Here is an 18,467-nt window from a genome sequence, read left to right on the forward strand (position 1 = left end):
AGAGGCAAGGAGGCAAAAAATAAATGAGGCTTGAGAGTTATGTCTAGGAAGGACCCTTAGGTGTGGTTACTGACATATGGAACTAAAAATACATCAATCAGAAATCTACTATGATTTTGAAGGAATTGAACTATCAAACACAATTAAAAGCCCAAACTTGCACGTTGAGAGCAAGCAGTAAAAACTGGGCAGTTCCCAAGAAGGGCATACTTCAGATTTATCTATGGAGAATAGATATTTGGTGATCAGAAGAGCAGACTGGGGGGCTTCCCTGGTGGCGCAGTGGTTGAGAATCGCCTGCCAATGCAGGGGACACGGGTTTGATCCCTGGTCTGGGTAGATCCCACATGCTGTGGAGCAACACAGCCCGTGTGCCACAACTACTGAGCCTGCAGTGTTGTAACTAGTGAAGCCGGCGCACCTAGAGCCCGTGCTCCACACAAGAGGAGCCACCGCAGTGAGAAGCCCGCACATCTCAACGAACAGTAGCCCCTGCTTGCACAACTAGAGAAAGCCCATGCGCAGCAACGAAGAACCCAACGCAGCAAATAAATAAATAAATAAATAGAAAAAACATACAGGGAACTCTGGCAAATTAAAAAAAAAAAAAGAAAAAGAAAAGCAGACTGGGTTAGAGACATTTATGTGTTAACCAAAGTCCATTTCCTTTTCCTTCAGAGTACATAGATATGATACTATTCCCAGAATTCCCCTTGCAGTTAAGTGTAACTGTATGACTGAATTATGGTCAATGGAATGTGGGAAAAGTGCTGTATGCCACTTCCAAGTCTGATCCATTAAAAACTTTCCACATTATCTGCATGGTATCTTTTCTCATCCACATATTGAAGGCAAATTTCCCTACGGATCTTGAGAAGAGTGGAGCCTGGGTTCCTGGTCTGACTGGGAACACCTTATTTTACTGATATGTGAGAAATAAACTTTTATTTTGATGAGCTTCTGAGAACTTAGGGTTTATTTGTTAAAGCAGTCAGCATTATTTTAACTAACACAAGGAAATTAAATGTACCAGAGATAAATGCTATTTGATTCACAAATTACTATACAGTCAGCCTTATTTATGATCAAGAAAATGAATTGTATTTATTTTAAAAATATATTTTTAAGTTTTTGTTTTATTTTATGGGTTCAGGAGGAAAATAAAGCCTATATTTCTTAGGGAAAAGTTGGGATATCTACCTGGCTCACACACTTTCCTTTAGAATTTGGCTCTTCTGAAGGGATAGGCATAGGCAGCCATCTCTAGTCCATGTAACATGGCCACCCAGTCCAGCTGATTGGCAGGGGTGGAGATCTGACCCAAGATGGACCAATCTGATTCTTCTTTCATAGGAATTTGGTACTAGGAAAATACTAAGTAAGAATTGAGCATAACTGAATCATTTTAATGGTGGGATTGTAGTGTGAACTCTATAAACTTCTGTTGATTAATAAATAAAATATATGATGGGATGTCCAAGATTTGTTTTAAAATACTCCAGAAAAAAAAAATTGAGTAGGACGTGTGTTTATGGGTTTTAATGTTTTTAAAATATCAGGGTAGTATAATAAATTCCCATGTAATCATTAGCCAGTTTCTACAATTATCAACATTTTGCCACTCTTGGTTCTATGTGCACACTTTTTAAAAGCAGTATATCTCTTGTATGGTTAAAAATTTAGATTCTGAAAGAGATCTTCAAGATGGCGGAGGAGTAAGACATGGAGATCACCTTCCTCTCCACAAATACATCAAAAATACATCTACATGTGGAACAACTCCTACAGAACACCTACTGAACGCTGACAGAAGATTTCAGACTTCCCAAAAGTCAAGAAACTTCCCACATACCTAGTCGTGTGGCTGACAGGGTCTTGGGTCAGGACAGAGTCCTGACAGCCGGGTGTTAGGCCTGAGCCTCTGAGGTGGGAGAGCCAAGTTCAGGACACTGGTCCACCAGACACCTCCTGGCCACATGTAATATTAGACGGTGAAAGCTCTCCCAGAGATCTCCATCTCAACGCATAGACCTAGCTCCACTCAGTGACCAGCAAGCTACAGTGCTGGACACCCTATGCCAAACAACTAGCAAGACAGGAACACAACCCTACCCATTAGCAGAGAGGCTGCCTAAAATCATAATAAGTTCACAGACACCCCAAAACACATCAGTGGACATGGTCCTGCCCACCAGAAAGACAAGATCCAGCCTCATCCACCAGAACACAAGCACCAGTCCCCTCTACCAGGAAGCCTACACAACCCACTGAACCAACCTTATCCACTGGGGGCAGACACCAAAAACAACTACAAACCTGCAACCTTAGAAAAGGAGACCCCAGTAAGTTAAGCAAAATGAGAAGACAGAGAAAAATAGCACATGAAGGAGCAAAGTAAAAACGCACCAGAAAAAACAAATGAAGAGGAAATAGGCAGGCCACCTCAAAAAGAATTCAGAATAACAATAGTAAAGATGATCCAAAATCTTGGAAATAGAATGAAGAAAATACAAGAAATGTTTAACAAGGACCTTGAAGAACTAAAGAGCAAACAAACAATGATGAACAACACAAAAAATGAAATTAAAAATTCTCTAGAAGGAATCAATAGCAGAATAACTGAGGCAGAAGAATGGATAAGTGACCTGGAAGACAAAATAGTGGAAATAACTACCACAGAGCAGAATAAAGAAAAAAGAATGAAAAGAATTGAGGACAGTCTCAGAGACCTCTGGGACAATATTAAATGCACCAACATTTGAATTATAGGGGTCCCAGAAGAAGAAGAGAAAAGAAAGGGACTGAGAAAATATTTGAAGAGATTATAGTTGAAAACCTCCCTAATACGGGAAAGGAAATACTCAATCAAGTCCAGGAAGTGCAGAGAATCCCATACAGGATAAATCCAAGGAGAAACACACCTTAACATTTCCTTAAAAAACTAAATATAGAACTACCATATGACCCAGCCATCCCACTACTGGGCATATACCCTGAGAAAACCATAATTCAATAAGAGTCATGTACCACAATGTTCACTGCAGCACTATTTACAATAGCCAGGACATGGAAGCAACCTAAGTGTCCATCGACAGATGCATGGATAAAGAAGATGTGGCACATATATACAATGGAACATCACTCAGCCATAAAAAGAAATGAAACCGAGTTATTTGTGGTGAGGTGGATGGACCTAGAGTTTGTCATATTGAGTGAAGTAAGCCAGAAAGAGAAAGACAAATACCGTATGCTAACACATATATATGGAATCTAAAAAAAAAAACTTGGTTCTGAAGAACCAAGCGACAGGACAGGAATAAAGACGCAGATGTAGAGAATGGACTTCAGGACACAGGGAGGGGGAGGGGTAAGCTGGGATGAAGTGAGAGAGTGGCATGGACATATATACACTACCAAATGTAAAATAGATAGCTAGTGGGAAGCAGCCACATAGCACAGGGAGATCAGCTTGGTCCTTTGTATCCACCTGGAGGGGTGGGATAGGGAGGGTGTGAGGGAGACGCAAGAGGGAGGAGATATGGGGATATATGTATGCGTATAGCTGATTCACTTGGTTATATAGCAGCAACTAACACAACATTGTAAAGCAATTATACTCCAATAAAGATGTTAGGGGCTTCCCTGGTGGCGCAGTGGTTGGGAGTCTGCCTGCCGATGCAGGGGACACGGGTTCGTGCCCCGGTCCGGGAGAATCCCACGTGCCGCGGAGCGGCTGGGCCCGTGAGCCATGGCGGCTGAGCCTGCGCGTCCGGAGCCTGTGCTCCGCAACGGGAGAGGCCACGGCAGTGGTAGGCCCAAAAAAAAAAAAAAAAAAAAAAGATAAAGATGTTAAAAAAAAGGAATTTAGATTCTGGGATGTGATGGACTAGGCTTCATATGTTGTTTTTGTCACTTTCTAGTAGTATCTAGGTTGTGCAAATTACTTTTTCCTCTGTAAAGTGCAATATTCTCACATGCAACAGAAAGAAAATGTAGTACTTCATAGGGCTGATTAAGATTAAATGAAACATGTAAAGCACTTAGCACATTATCCAGTACATAGTAGGTTTGTAAGATTTTACTTTTTAAGTTTTAATAGTGCCATAGCAGAAATTTGTACAAGGTAGAGTGGTGGCATAAAGACTGATATCTACGCTTTGCATGGTGGGGGGAGGGGTGACTTCAAATGAAAAAAGAAACTAAGTTGGATCTTGAAGTTTGCACTAGACATTTCTAAAAGGATAAGATAGTATAAAGGGTATCCAAGAGAGAAAATTCACAGTAGTTTTGGATACATACAAAGATACAATGAATGCTTATAATATTTTTGGCTGCCCAGGCTGTAAATCTCCTTTGTATGTTTGGGAAATTACTACCTTCTGAATATTGATGAAAGGTGGAGACTGCCTTTCACCAAGAAATCTGAAAATAACACATAACCTTTCCCAGCCCTATGTGCAGCTAGGATATAAGCATGTGACTCAGATTCAGGTATTCAGACACATTTGCCCTGGATTTTGGAGAGGAAGTCATTGATACCAAGAGCCCAGGGCAGTGGAGAATCCATTACGGAGACAGGTGGCAGTACTAATGGCAGTGATACCCAGTTTTCATGAACAGCAGTGGCCATGGTTCCAGCAGTGGGATCTAGTCTCCAGTGATATACAAAACAGCTGTGCATCTGTATCTATCATGGCCATGGTAGGGTCCTCAGCGGGCTAGTTTCTGCGGCATGTTTTTCTTTGGTCCTGCTTTCTGCCTAGTTTCCTGTGCTACTGCCCCCTTTTAATTGAGCTCAGTTCTCCAGGCCTCCTGTGATTCTATCTGCTACCCCATATGTTTTCAACAATTTCCTCTTCTAAAGTCACAATAGGTTTCTGTTGCTTCCAACTAGGAATCCTGATAGACAAGACCATAGAGCAGGGTAAGGGGGAGTGTGTGGTAGATGCGGGGTTTGGGATCTTGAAATTTTAGAAGTGTGGTATGCTGAACTTTTTCCAGCTTCTCTTAGATTTCTTCCTTGACTTCCCTGCTCTGCCATTTCATAAGGAACAACCTCTCCCAGGTTCTCTTGACTTCGAGCTTCCAGGTGGGTTCAGTTAATGGGAGGTACTGGCAGACTGGAGGGCAAGTTGGATATTTATCTGCCTCCCTTCTCCAGCTTGGGGGGTGATGTCTGGCACTTTTTCCATCATTCTGTTCCAGTTCCCGTTGGATTATCTATCCCTCCCTGGTCCCAGCTCCTACTCAGCCTCCCTTGTTATGGTTTCAAAGCCCATGGATCACCCCAGCTTTGGAGCTCTGGTCACACCACTTACTCCCTGTGGTCCTTAGCCCTAGGGGTGACAGCAGCTCCTGCTGATTCTGATATCTGAGTTGTCTCATAATCTCCCTTGTTTGGCTCCTCAGCAATTCCATCACCTGTGTAAACAATTCCCTGAATTAAATTTCCTCTGTTTGAAACAGTGGTTTCTGTTTTCCTGGCAGGACATTGACTGATATGTATGTCAAGGAAAACCTCCTTGAAAGGTGACATTTGATCAAAGACTTATGAGAGGAGGGAGTTAGCCATGTTGATATGTGGCGGTGCCGGGGGAGTGAATTCCAGGCAGAAGGAACAATCAACGCAAAGGTCCTATGGTGAGAAAATGCCTGGTATGTTGAAGAAAAGAGCAGAGTGAAAGAGAGAATACTAGTAGGTGAGGTAGGAGAGGTAATGGAGCCCGATCATCTCTGATGGAGGGTTTCGATCAAGGGCGTATCATGAATTGCCTGATATTTTAAAAGGACCATTGTGGCAACTGTGTTGAGAATATACTATAGGGGACAGAGACAAAAGGAAGTCATGCTCAAAGACTCTAGCAGCATTCTAGGCAAGAGATGATGGTAGCTTGGACCTGTGAGCTAGCAATAGAGGTAGTGAGAAGTGATTATATTATAGTTATACTTTGAAGGCAGAGCCAAAGGAATTTATTAGGATGAGAGAGAAAGAGAGGAGTGAAGAAGGACTGTAATGATGTTGCAATGTCTAGCTAGTGATATACAAAGCGACCAGAAGTCTTCTGGCATGGCAGTGAGAAGTTATCTGCCTGTGTTTCTCTAATAGCTACACAAATTTATTTTCCTTAGGTTCTTCTGGACCTCTTCCAATGTCAATGGACATTGAACAGTTGTTCAGCTGTTGTTGAATCTCATGTAGAGGGACTTTGTGGCCACTCTGTAGTATGGAATCATCTTTCAGAAAGATTCCAAGATGTTTCAGAACTAGTGTTCCAAAGAGAGAGAAGGGAGTTAAGGATAACTCCATAGTTTTTAGCTTGAACAACTAAAAGGATAAGGTTGCCATTAGTTAGGATGGGGAAGGCTATCAGATTTGGGGGGGAGGTCAAGAATTCAGTTTTGGACATTTTTAGCTGGTGATATCTATTAAACACCTAAGTGAGAAAATCAAGTAAGTAAGTGGAAATACAAATCTTTAATTCATGATAAAAGACTAAGCTGGAGATAAAGGTTTGGGAGCTATTGGTAAATAGATGACATTTAAAAGCTATGGGACTGAATGAGGTTGTCAAGGGAGAAGAAGAGAAGACCGAGGATTGAGTCCTAGAACACCCCAAACATTAACAAGTTTGGGAGAGAAGGAGGAATCAGGAACTGGAGTCTGAGAAAGAGCATATAAATGAAGTGGAAGGAAAACCAGGACAGTGTGGTGTCCTGGAAAGCAAGTGAAGCAAGTGTATTGAGAAATGAGAAATCAATTGTGTCAAATGACATGAAGTCTGAGAATTGATAATTGGCCTTAGCAACATGGAGGATATTGGTGATTTTGAAAGAACAGTTTTAGTGGAATCAAAGCATTGGGAGAATAGAATTGCAGACAGTGTGTAGAGACAACTATTTAGAAAATTGTTTCAGAGATGTGGCAATAGTTGGTGGGATAAATTGAGTCAAGATAAGTGTTGTTTTTGAAAATGGGAGAAATAACAACATGCTTGTGAACTGAGAAGGATGTTCTAGGATATAGTGAAATATTTATGGTGTAGAAGAGAAGAGACAGAATTACTGGGGCAATGTCCTCAGGTAGATGATTCAGGATGGATCTAGTGCACAAGTCAAGGATCACCTTTAGATAGGGGCAGGGATAGTTCATCTATGATAACCAAGGGAAGGCAGAGTATGTAGGTGCAGCTGCTGATAAGTGATATGTTGATGGATATCTGGAGAATGGCTCTTCTGATTAATGAAATTTCTCAGTGAAGCAGGAAAGTCACCAGCAAGAAGTGAGGATAGGAGAAGAGTTAACAGAGGTTTGAGGAGAAAGAATAAGGTGTAAAAGAGTAAATGGGTTAAGAATACATGAATATAGAACATAGGAAAGTTTAATATGATTGGCAAGTAACATTAAGAGCCAACTTGAGGTTTGTGATAAAGTGAGACAAATCAGTATAGGTTGGTGCTTTTCCCCAGTTGTGTTCAGTTGTGTGCAGGGGCAGGATAGAAAGACAGGTGAATTTAACTTAGGTGGCAGTTTTGCTGAGTATAAGAAATAGAGAGGGGCAAGGCAGTTGTGAGTGTAAGCAAGAAAATGGTCATAATAATTGGCCGTGGAACTTAATCTGGATAAGGGGGGAGAGCCACGATCAAGGAAGTGGTGATAGGATCAATGGATCGGCAGTTCTTATGGAATCAAAAGATGGTTGGAGTATCCAGGTTCCTTCCACCTCATTATTTGCTCACCATAGGGCTCTTGTTTCCATGGTCTGAGTCTTCACATTTGCATCTACATAGCAGGACGATAGAAGAAATAAAGAAAAAGGGGGAGGGCGGGGCAAAGAGGTACAACTACTATCTATGTTTAAAGGAGGTTACCCAGAAATTGTCACATGATACTTTTTTCTTACGTTTCTTTGGTCAGAACTTGTTACATGGTCATTCCTAGCAATAAAATAAAATCTTTATTCCAGAGACCAATAAATAATGGCTTCTATTACTAATGAAAAAGAGGAGGAAATAGGTTAGGCGATTACTATATTTCTTTGCTTCTAAAATTTGCATTTCCCCACATTTTCCCTCTCTGACATCAGGATATATAATATAGTTGGTATTGTGTCATGGTTTAATTGTTGCATTTTTTTGTACTTAATAGTACAGAAAATAACGATACATTTTACAGTTGATGACATCCTATATTGGAGGAAAGATAGGAGTATTTTGCCAAGACAGAGAATACTGGATGGGGCAGACAGATTTGCTCTAGGTGAAAGAAAGGGAAGAAATATAATTTGTTTGGTTTTCTTCATGTTAAGTTTGAGAATGACCCATAAACAGTTGAAAATTTAGGATTGGACTCCAGATTGTGAAGAGACATGTGATCAAATTTATATGGGAAAATTCCTCCAGTTTTTTTGAATTTTGATTGTTTGTACCCTTTGATTTCCAAAAATAATTTCAAGTGGTATTTCTTCACTATAGGTAGAAATTATTTCATTTGGTGCCAAAGCCTCAGCAACCCTGCCAGATGTCATAATAATTTTATAATATGATAAGGTATTAATTCAAGATTTTCAATTAAATTAGCAGTGAGAAATAAAATGTGATTTAAAATATTAGTTTGTAGCCAATAAATGATGGTGGAATTTTTTCATGTCTATAGTGATTGCATGTGAAACTTCTGATAGAAATGTCTGGTTTTAATTTAGTTTCTTCTGGATGCTTTATTGAAGACCCATGTGTAAAGGGAAAAAATTAAAACCAGACAACTTCAGATCCACTGTAAATTTCACATGGCCTCAGAAAGACTAAACTAAATGTTTCTTTTGGCCACCATGCTTGAAATGCAAGCAAAAAGTAAAATCAATTCATATTTTAATACTCCTATTTGAAGTAATAAAACAGTATTTGGACCTAGATATTTATTAAGCCTAGTGGTAGAACCTATGGTTTGGGTGAGATTGTTAAAAAAATAAATGCACACAGCAAATTATTTGTGTTCCAAGCTCAGACCCATATCCTGTATTTGAAATGTGAGAAATAAGGAAATGAAAGGGGTTATTAAAATTCTTTTTTTAAATGCAAGCCTAATAAATGGTAGATTTATGGTTTCAGGTCTTTTGCCAGCAACACTGGGCCCCGACCCCTAACATCCCACGAAGGTCTTCAGGAAATGGCACTTGATCAAAGGTGAAATATTAGAAACCAATAAGATCTGTAGACCTGAGTGAAAAATCCCTTAAAAGCAATTTGTACAAGCTTTTTATGAACAAAAATAGCAAAAAGAAAAGGCTCTCTCCCCTGATTTTTGATATATATTTTTTCTTTTTTTTGATATATATTTTTAAAATTTATTATTTATTTATTAGATTTTTGATATTTTTAAAGTTCCAATTATTTTCATTCATTCATTCACTCATTCACTCATGTATTCTATGCTTTCTTTGGGTCCTACTGTGTGTCAGGAACTAGGCTAGGTACGGGCAAAATGATTAGCAAAAACAGATATGACCCTTGTCCTCAGAGAACTTACTTTACATTCTAGAGAAAGAGATGATTACATTGCATTAAAATCACAGCATGCAATCCAATCCAAAAATGGGCAGAAGACCTGAACAGACATTTCTCTAAAGAAGATATACAGATTGTCAACAAACACATGAAAGGATGCTCAACATCACTAACCATTAGAGAAATGCAAATCAAAACTACAATGAGGTATCACTTCACACCAGTCAGAATGGCCATCATCAAAAAGTCTACAAACAATAAATGTTGGAGTGGGTGTGGAGAAAAGGGAACCCTCTTGCACTGTTGGTGGGAATGTAAATTGATACAACCACTATGGAGAACAGTATGGAAGTTCCTTAAAAAACTAAAAATAGAACTAGCATATGACCCAGCCATCCCACTACTGGGCATATACCCTGAGAAAACCACAATTCAATAAGAGTCATGTACCACAATGTTCATTGCAGGTCTATTTACAATAGCCAGGACATGGAAGCAACCTAAGTGTCCATCGACAGATGAATGGATAAAGAAGATGTGGCACATATATACAATGGAATATTAGTCAGCCATAAAAAGGAACGAAATTGAGTTATTTGTAGTGAGGTGGATGGACATAGAGACTGTCATACAGAGTGAAGTAAGTCAGAAAGAGAAAAACAAATACTGTATGCTAACACAGATATACGGAAAAAAAGAAAAGGTTCTGAAGAACCTAGCGACAGGACAGGAATAAAGACGCAGACAGAGAATGGACTTGAGGACACAGGGAGGGGGAAAGGTAAGCTGGGACGAAGTGAGAGAGTGGCATGGACATATATACACTACCAAATGTAAAATAGATAGCTAGTGGGAAGCAGACACATAGCACAGGGAGATCAGCTGGGTGCTTTGTGTCCACCTAGAGGGGTGGGATAGGGAGAGTGGGAGGGAGACGCAAGAGGGCGGAGAAATGGGGATATATGTATATGTATAGGTGATTCACTTTGTTATACAGCAGAAACTAACACACCACTGTAAAGCAATTATATTCCAGTAAAGATGTTTTAAAAAATGCATTAGGTAGAAAAGGAAAATAAAAAAATCACAGCATGGGAGGTGCTCTGAAGGAGAAAGATATGGTGCTAGGTGGGTCTATAAAAAGAGGAATTGACATGGTGACGGAAGTCAGAGAAGTAATTCTTGTGTAAGGGCATCAGTAACAATATTTTTGGTTGTAGGATATCTAACAGATGTAGGCTTAAACAATTAAGCCACTTTATTTCATATAACAAGAAGACTGGAGGTGTTTTGATCAGTGTTGATTCAGAAGCTAAACAATGCTATTAAAGCCCTAGGCTTGTTCCCTTTCTCTGCTCTTCCATCCTTTCTTGTTGACTAGGCTCTTATCTGTCTCCTTTTGCTGAGATTCCACAGCTCTAGGCTTTATGTCCTCATTCAACTGCATCCAAATGCAGGATAGGAGACCTTTTCCATTGCGTGTCTCTTTTTTTCAGAAGCCTTTTTTTCCCAGAAGGAGTTTCAGATCCCTTGGCCTTGGACATGTCCATGTGCTAGCTTCAAGTTGATGGGAAAGCAAGTATACAACATTTTTTAGTCTCTATAGTAGGAATGAGGCTCTATCATCAAGGAAGGGGGAGGTGGGAAATGCTTATAAGATACCTACATTTTCTACCACAGGGAGTGACTCTTAGGCTGTGATCTGAAGGGCAAGGAGGATGACTAGAGAAGAGGCAAGGAAGAGACCATTTGTGAAAGGCTCTGGGACATTACAGAAAGCCAGTCAGTGGGCTAGAGAGGAAGGAAGGTGGGAGACAGACCATGTGGAGCCTGTCAGATCAGGTGAAGGGATTTTGTCTTTATCCTGAGGACAATGGTAAGCCACTGGATTCATACAGGTGACATGACATGTGTTCACTTCCAGAGTGGATATAAATTGGAGGCCAGAATGAATGTGGTAACCCAGTAGGGGCCATTGCAGATCTCCAGGTACAAGGGAGAGTAAAATTATATAGTTCACTAATTATTGTAAGCTAAGTAAAAATATCTTCATTTGATTAATTGCAGAAATAGAATAATTGTTCCCAGAAACAGTACTGTGAAGGTAAGAAAAAGTTTGTGACCATAAGTGGAAGGAGATTGACCTTATTTACTGGAGGATTTTCTCCCATATTTTATAATTCATATTTATCATAAGAAGTTCATAAAGTGCTGAAACTTACAAAAATGCTTTACAAAGGAAAAATAAAGTGGGGAAGACATATAGAAAGCGTTGGGGTGGGGTGAAAAGTTTAGACAGGGTGCTCAGGAAGGACCTCACTGAGAAGGTGACATGTGAGCAAAAACGTGAAGAAGGGGAGAGAGAGAGAGATAGAAAGAGAGAGATAAGATTATTCCAGATACAGGGAACAGCATTCTAGCCACAGAGTACAGCAAGCACAAAGGCCTTGAGATAGAAGTGGGCCTGGTGTATTCTGAGAATATCAAGGAGACCAATGGGTCTAGAATGCAGTGAGTGAAGGGACAGCAGTGAGAAGTGAGGTCAGAGAGACTTCAGGGTTCCTAGTATACAGGGCTTTATATGTTATAATAAGGCCTTGGCTTTTACTCTAATTGAGATAAGAAGTCCCTGAAGGGTTCTGAACAGAAGAATGGCATGATCTGACTTTTGTTTCAATAGCTTTGATTGCTATGTGGAAGCAATTAGAAGCCTTGTGCAAGAATCCATGAAAGAGGTGATGGTGGCTTGGGTCAGAGTATTAATAGTAGAGGAAGGAAAAATAGTCCAATTCTGGATACATTTTAAAGATTGAGAGACTTCCCTGGTGGCACAGTGGTTAAGAATCTGCCTGCCAATATAGGGGACACGGGTTCGAGCCCTTAGTTGCCACGAAGCAGCTAAGCCCATGCACAACAAGTACTGAGCCTGCACGCCCTACAGCCCGTACTCTGCAACAAGAGAAGCCACTGCGATGAGAAGCCTGTGCTCCACAACAAGAGTAGCTCCCGCTCGCCGCAACTAGAGAAAGCCCAGGTGCAGCAGCGAAGACCCAATGCAGCCAAAAATAAATAAATAAATAAATTAATTAATTAATTAATAAAAAAAGATTGAGCTGAAAGGTAAAAGAAAGAGAGGAATTAAGAATGCCTCCAATGTTACCACGTGATCCAGCAATTCCACTTCTGGGCTATATCTGAAGCAAATGAAATCACTATATTGGAGAGATATCTGCACCCTCATATCTATTGCAGAATTATTTATAATAGCCATGACATGGAAGCAACCTAAGTGTTCACCAATGAATGAAAGGATAAAGAAAATGTGATACACACACACACACATACACAATGGAATATTATTCAGCCATAAAAAGATAGAAAATTTTAAATTTATTGCCATTTGTGACAACATGGATGAAACTTGAGGGCATTATGCTATGTGAAATAAGTCAGACGGAGTAAGACAAATACTGTATGAAATCACTTATATGTGAAAGCTAAAAAAAACAAGGGACTTCCCTGATGGTTCAGTGGTTAAGACTCCACGTTCCCAACGCAGGGGGCAGGGGGCAGATCCCTGGTCAGGAACTAAGATCCCACACAGCGCAGGAAAAAAAAAAAAAAAAAAAGATAAAAATAATAAAAAAACAAAACAAAAAAACCGAACTCAGAAACAGAGTAGATAGGTGGTTTCCAGGGGCAAGGTGGGGCTGGTGAGAATGGGGGTGAGGGTGGGAATGGATGAAGGTATTCAAAGGGTACAAAGTAAACTTCCAGTTATAAAATGATTAAGTTCTGGGGATGTAATGTACAGCCTTGTGACCATAATGAATGATATTGTATTATATATTTGAAAGTTGCTAAGAGAGACGATCTTAAAAGTTCTCAGCACACACACATACACAAAGGTAACCGTGTGAAGTGATACATGTATTCACTATTGTGGTAACTATTTTGCAATATATGTGTATATCGAATCGTCACAACGTATACCTTGAACTTATACAATGTTGTACGCCAGTCATGTCTCAATAAAGCCGGAGGATAAAAGTGACTCCAAAGATATTATGAATATCCAAGTCTGGAATATTAATAGCATGGGATCAATTTTTAGAAGCATCTGTTAAAGTCTTCCACAATTAGTATTCTCCTCAGAATATCATTTGGTAAATGAAGTAAAAGACATTGAGTTAAAAGCTATACCAAACTATTGAGGAGTCAGATAAGGTTAGATAGTGAGTACTCGCTGGTAGTAAAACAAGTGTTTTAGGTTGCTATTTTGTTTAGCAATGATGAGCAGCTCAGGAGAATTTTGGTCACCATGCATGAGATGCCAGCAAAAGTTACCATCAATTCATATTTTAATATTCCTATTGCAATAATAAGATGGCATTTGGACCTAGACATTCTATTAAGCTTAGTGGTAGTCTATAGTTTAGGTGAAATTGTTTTAAAGAAATGCACACAGCCAGTTATTTCTGTTCCATTCTCAGACTTATATCCTGTATGTGAGGTCAGAAAGAACTCATGTATGGGCGGATGAGGGAATCCAGCAGCAGGTCAGTAAAACCAGAGATTCTATAGGAGTGTATTATCGGCAATGCTGGTTTTGGATCATGGGCTGAGTAAAAAGGCAAAAAACGCAGACAGTGGGGTTTTGCTGAGGACTGCAAGCTCATAGAAGGAAAGGACTGGAGTAGGTGGTAGGTGGAGAGGTTGGCTTTCTATCAATAGGACTAGAAGCAGGACTATAGTAAGTTGTCCTTATGAACATTCGGACGGATCGTAAGTTTCTCCTTAAAAAAGAAAATATATTTATAAAAATTTAATCTAAAATCAAAGCCACCTTGGCCTTAAAATCCCCCCAAATAGAGAACACAGAAATAGCCACACATAAGCTTGGCCAACTGATTTTTTGACAAAGGTACAAAAGCAATTCGATGAGAGAAGAACAGTCTTTTCAACATATATTGCTGAAACAATTCGATATCCACAGGTAAAAAACTGAACTTTGACCTACAATTCACACCTTATTAACTAAAAACTTAACTCAAAAACGAACTCAGAGAGGATCATAGACTTAAATGTGAAAGGTGAAGCTAAAAAACCTTTAGAAGAAAACATAGGAGAAAATCTTCAGGACCTAGGGTTGGTGAACAGTACCTAGACAAGACACCAAAAGCACAACCCATACAAAAGAACAAGAAACAATGTGTTGGCATGGGTACGAAGAAAACGGAATCTTTGTGCACTGCTGGTGGGAGTGTAAATTAGAAAGCCACGGAAAACAGCATGGAGGTTCCTCAAGAAACTAAAAATAGAACTACCATATGATCCAGCAATTCAACTTCTGGGTATTTATCCAAAGAAAATGCTAATTTGAAAAGATACATGCACCCCATGTTCACTGCAGCAAGATTTACAATAAGCAAGACATGAAAGCAACCTATGTGGCCATCCATAGATGAATGGATAAAGAAGATGTGGTCTATATATACACAGTGGAATATTACTCAGCCATAAACAATAATGAAATCTTGCCATTTGCAATAACATGGATGGACCTGGAGGGTATTATGCTAAGTGAAATAAGTCAGACAGAGAAAAACAAATACTATGTGATTTCACTTGCATGTGTAATCTAAAATACAAGACAAATGCACAAATAAAACAAAACAAAAACAGACTCATAGATACAGAGAACAAACTGGTGCTTGCCAAAAGGGAGTGGGGAGGGGGAACAGACAAAATAGGTGAAGGGGATTAAGAGGTACAAACTTCCAGCTATAAGATAACTAAGTCAGGATATAATGTACACATAGGGAATTTGGTCAATAATATTCTAACAACTTTGTACAGTGACAGATGTTAAGAGGTCTTCTTGCTATAATCATTTCATAATGTACAAAAGTATCGAATTACTGTTACACACTTGAAACTAACATAATATTATATGTTAATTATAATGCAACAAAAATAAGTAAAACATGGAAGCAAAAGAAAGCATAATCCGTAAGTTTAAAAATGACTAAACTGGACTTCATCAACATTAAAAACATTTACTTAGCAACACACCCTGTAAAGAGGATGAAAAGACAAGCTACAGATAGGAGAAAATACTTGTGGACCACATATCTGATGAAAGACTCATATCTGGAATATATAAAGACAAAATGTAACAGTAAAAAACAAATAATGCAACTAGAAAATGGGCAAAATGAGATATTTAACTGAATAGAATATTCTAAAGGCAAATAAGCACATGAAAAGATATTCAACATCATTAGCCATTAGAGGAATACAAATTAAGACCATGATGACATATCACTACACACCTATTATTTATGTTAGGTGAACTGAAATTAAAAATAGTGACAATACCAAATGCCGGCAGGGATACGGAGAAACTGGATCTCATACATTGCTGGTGGGGATGAAAACTGGTATAGCTTTTCTGGAAAATAGTTTGTAACAGTTTTCTTAAAAAACTAAATATACATTGCACTTTTGAGCATTTATTCCAGAGAAATGAAAATTTATGTCCACACAAAAACCTGTACATGATTGCTCATAGCAGTTTTATTTGTAATAGCCCCAAATGGGAAACAACCAAAATATTCTGCAACAGGTGGATGGTTAAACAAATTGTGGTAGTCCAGATATATATACTATTAGTTTTGTTTTTTGGCAGCATCTGGACTAATACACCATGGAACACTACTCAGCAATAAAAAGGGATGAACTATTGTTAAATGCAATAACTTGGATGGATCTCAATGGCATTATGCTGAGTGAAAGAAGCCAGTTTCAAAAAGTCATATACTGCAAGATTCCATTATATAACATTCTTGAAATACAAAATTATAAAAATGGAAAAAGTAGTGATGGCCAGGGATTGGGAGGTAGGTACTACTGTGAAAGAGTAGCACCAGGGAAAATTTTTGTGGTGATGGAATAGGTCTGTATCTCGATTGTGTTCGTGGTTTCACGAATTGACACATGTGATAGAATGACATAGGACCATATAAACACTTTATATATCAGTGTCGGTTTCCTAGCTTAGATACTGTACAGCAATTATATAAGATGTAATCAATGGGGGAAACTGGGTGAAAGGTACACAAGATCTCTCTGTACTGTTTCTGCAACTTCTTGTGAAATCTATTTCAAAATTAAAAGTTTAAAAGAAAATTCCCTCTGAGACATCTCTTCTTTCATCTTTCTGTGCATTTCCTCTTTTCCTGGACATGGCTTTCTCTCTCTTTGGTGCTAGGTGCTATGGTGCTCAATCTCTTTCTTTTCCCCTTTTCCCTATGTATTGAGTTTTCTTTTAATTGGCCTTAATGCAAAACCAAGGCATTCCCCATCCTCCTGTTAATCCTATTCTTTTAATAAAGGTTATGTTTTAACTTGCTTAATTTTAAAAGCAGCAACGTTCTAACTCTTAAAAAAAAAATCTTTTAAATAACAAACCCCACAAAGTAGTCTGCTTTTCATTTTATAATCCACAGTTAATCATTGTTCTTAAGGTCAGTAGCCCACAATACAAACATGTTTCCAACAATCGCCTCAGAAGATAATTTTTGTTTTATATGTCTGGTATCTATGGATTATGATCACACATTCAGGATTTACTGGGAAAAGAATGATATAAAATATTATGTTCCGTTAGTTTGTCATATAAATACACACGTCAAAAAATAATCCTTTGCCAGGCCATGTGTCTAGATTTTTCATTTGGAAAATATGACCATTATAACTATCAACTACAGAACACCAAACTGAATACAGTCCTTTCCTGAGGTCTTGCAAACTTAATCTGGCAACACTTTGGAAAAGTACTACTTAAGGTTCTCAAGAACCAACGAGCCCTCTGGCTCTTCCAGTGGGCTCAGCCCTAAATATTGAGTCCTTTGAAAAAATTATGAGTTGCAGGTGTTTAAACTTTCAAGTGTTTTCTTTTGGTCTCTTCATTAACTGCTAAGTAACCAGTCCTTAACAACAAAAAAGGATTTTACTCTATGAGGACGATCTTTACACTTAATGCACTTCTGCATTTTTCTTCCGTCCACTTTCCTTCTTATCTCTTTCAACCAAACGTTTCACCTCTTTTCTAAACTCCATTATTTAACAAAACACCAAACAAGGATAAAATTAACCCAAAAAACCCACTCCGTTGCATTGCGGTTCCATTGGCTTGAAAACGAAGGAAGTTTGTCCCTTGCGGTGATCCGTCCTAGTGTTTGCCTGCAGCAAGATGGCGGCGGTCTCAATGTCAGTGGCGCTGAGGCAAGCGTTGCGGGGGAGAAGGGCAGCGGCTGTAGCTGCCGTTTCCGTTTCCAAGGTTCCTACCAGGTAACAGCATTGTGAGGCTTCTTCAAGCTTCTCGGGTCTCTCCACTTTTGCGGAGGTCTTTGCTGCTGGGTCCCGGAGAAGGCCTCGGGAAAACGTCCTCTGCTGACCCTTTGCACGGGAGAGGGCGGGCGGATTTGGGACTAGCTGCGACCTGGGGAAGCTTGGCCAGGCCAGCGGGGGCGTGAATGCGGGGAGGGGGGAGGAGTACCTCTGGTTTCTTGGAAACTTGGACTGCTGCTGTGAGGGGTCTGCGGAGTGGGGCTGTCTCCGGAGCTAAGAGCCGAACCCCCAGAGAGAGAGGGGGCGGAGTCTCACTCATTTTTCTCCCCACTTTCCGCACCCCTCCATTTTTTTACCTGTTTGCCCATCACTCCAGTCTTTACTGGAGGGTTAAATCACTTCCTCCCCTTCCACGGCTTTAGGTGATATTGATTGGGTTTCTGCGCTGAAAGATTGTTTTATTTATCAGGCTGCTTGGGAGGAAAACTCAACGTTAGTAAAAATATCACTGCTAGTAGTACTGGAAAGTAATTTTTAAAGGACTGGTGGTAATGCCGGGAGTTTTCCCATCCAGAATTTTATTAAAGCCTCACAGTGATACAGTAATTCAG

The 18,467-nt window shown here is 39.5% G+C and overlaps 1 protein-coding gene across 1 annotated transcript in view; it reads left to right on the plus strand.

The window, feature by feature from the left end:
* The first annotated feature begins 17,712 nt into the window (after positions 1–17,712).
* The window catches only part of NDUFS4 (NADH:ubiquinone oxidoreductase subunit S4), a 118,429-nt gene continuing 117,674 nt past the window's right edge, over positions 17,713–18,467 (plus strand). Inside the window, exon 1 of the mRNA XM_030881956.2 lies at positions 17,713–17,856. Within this exon, the coding sequence (XP_030737816.1) occupies positions 17,759–17,856 (98 nt within the window). The 5' untranslated portion in view covers positions 17,713–17,758. The remainder of the gene's footprint in view (positions 17,857–18,467) is intronic.

Source organism: Globicephala melas, chromosome 3, assembly GCF_963455315.2.
Source record: "Globicephala melas chromosome 3, mGloMel1.2, whole genome shotgun sequence".
NCBI classification, from domain to species: domain Eukaryota; kingdom Metazoa; phylum Chordata; class Mammalia; order Artiodactyla; family Delphinidae; genus Globicephala; species Globicephala melas.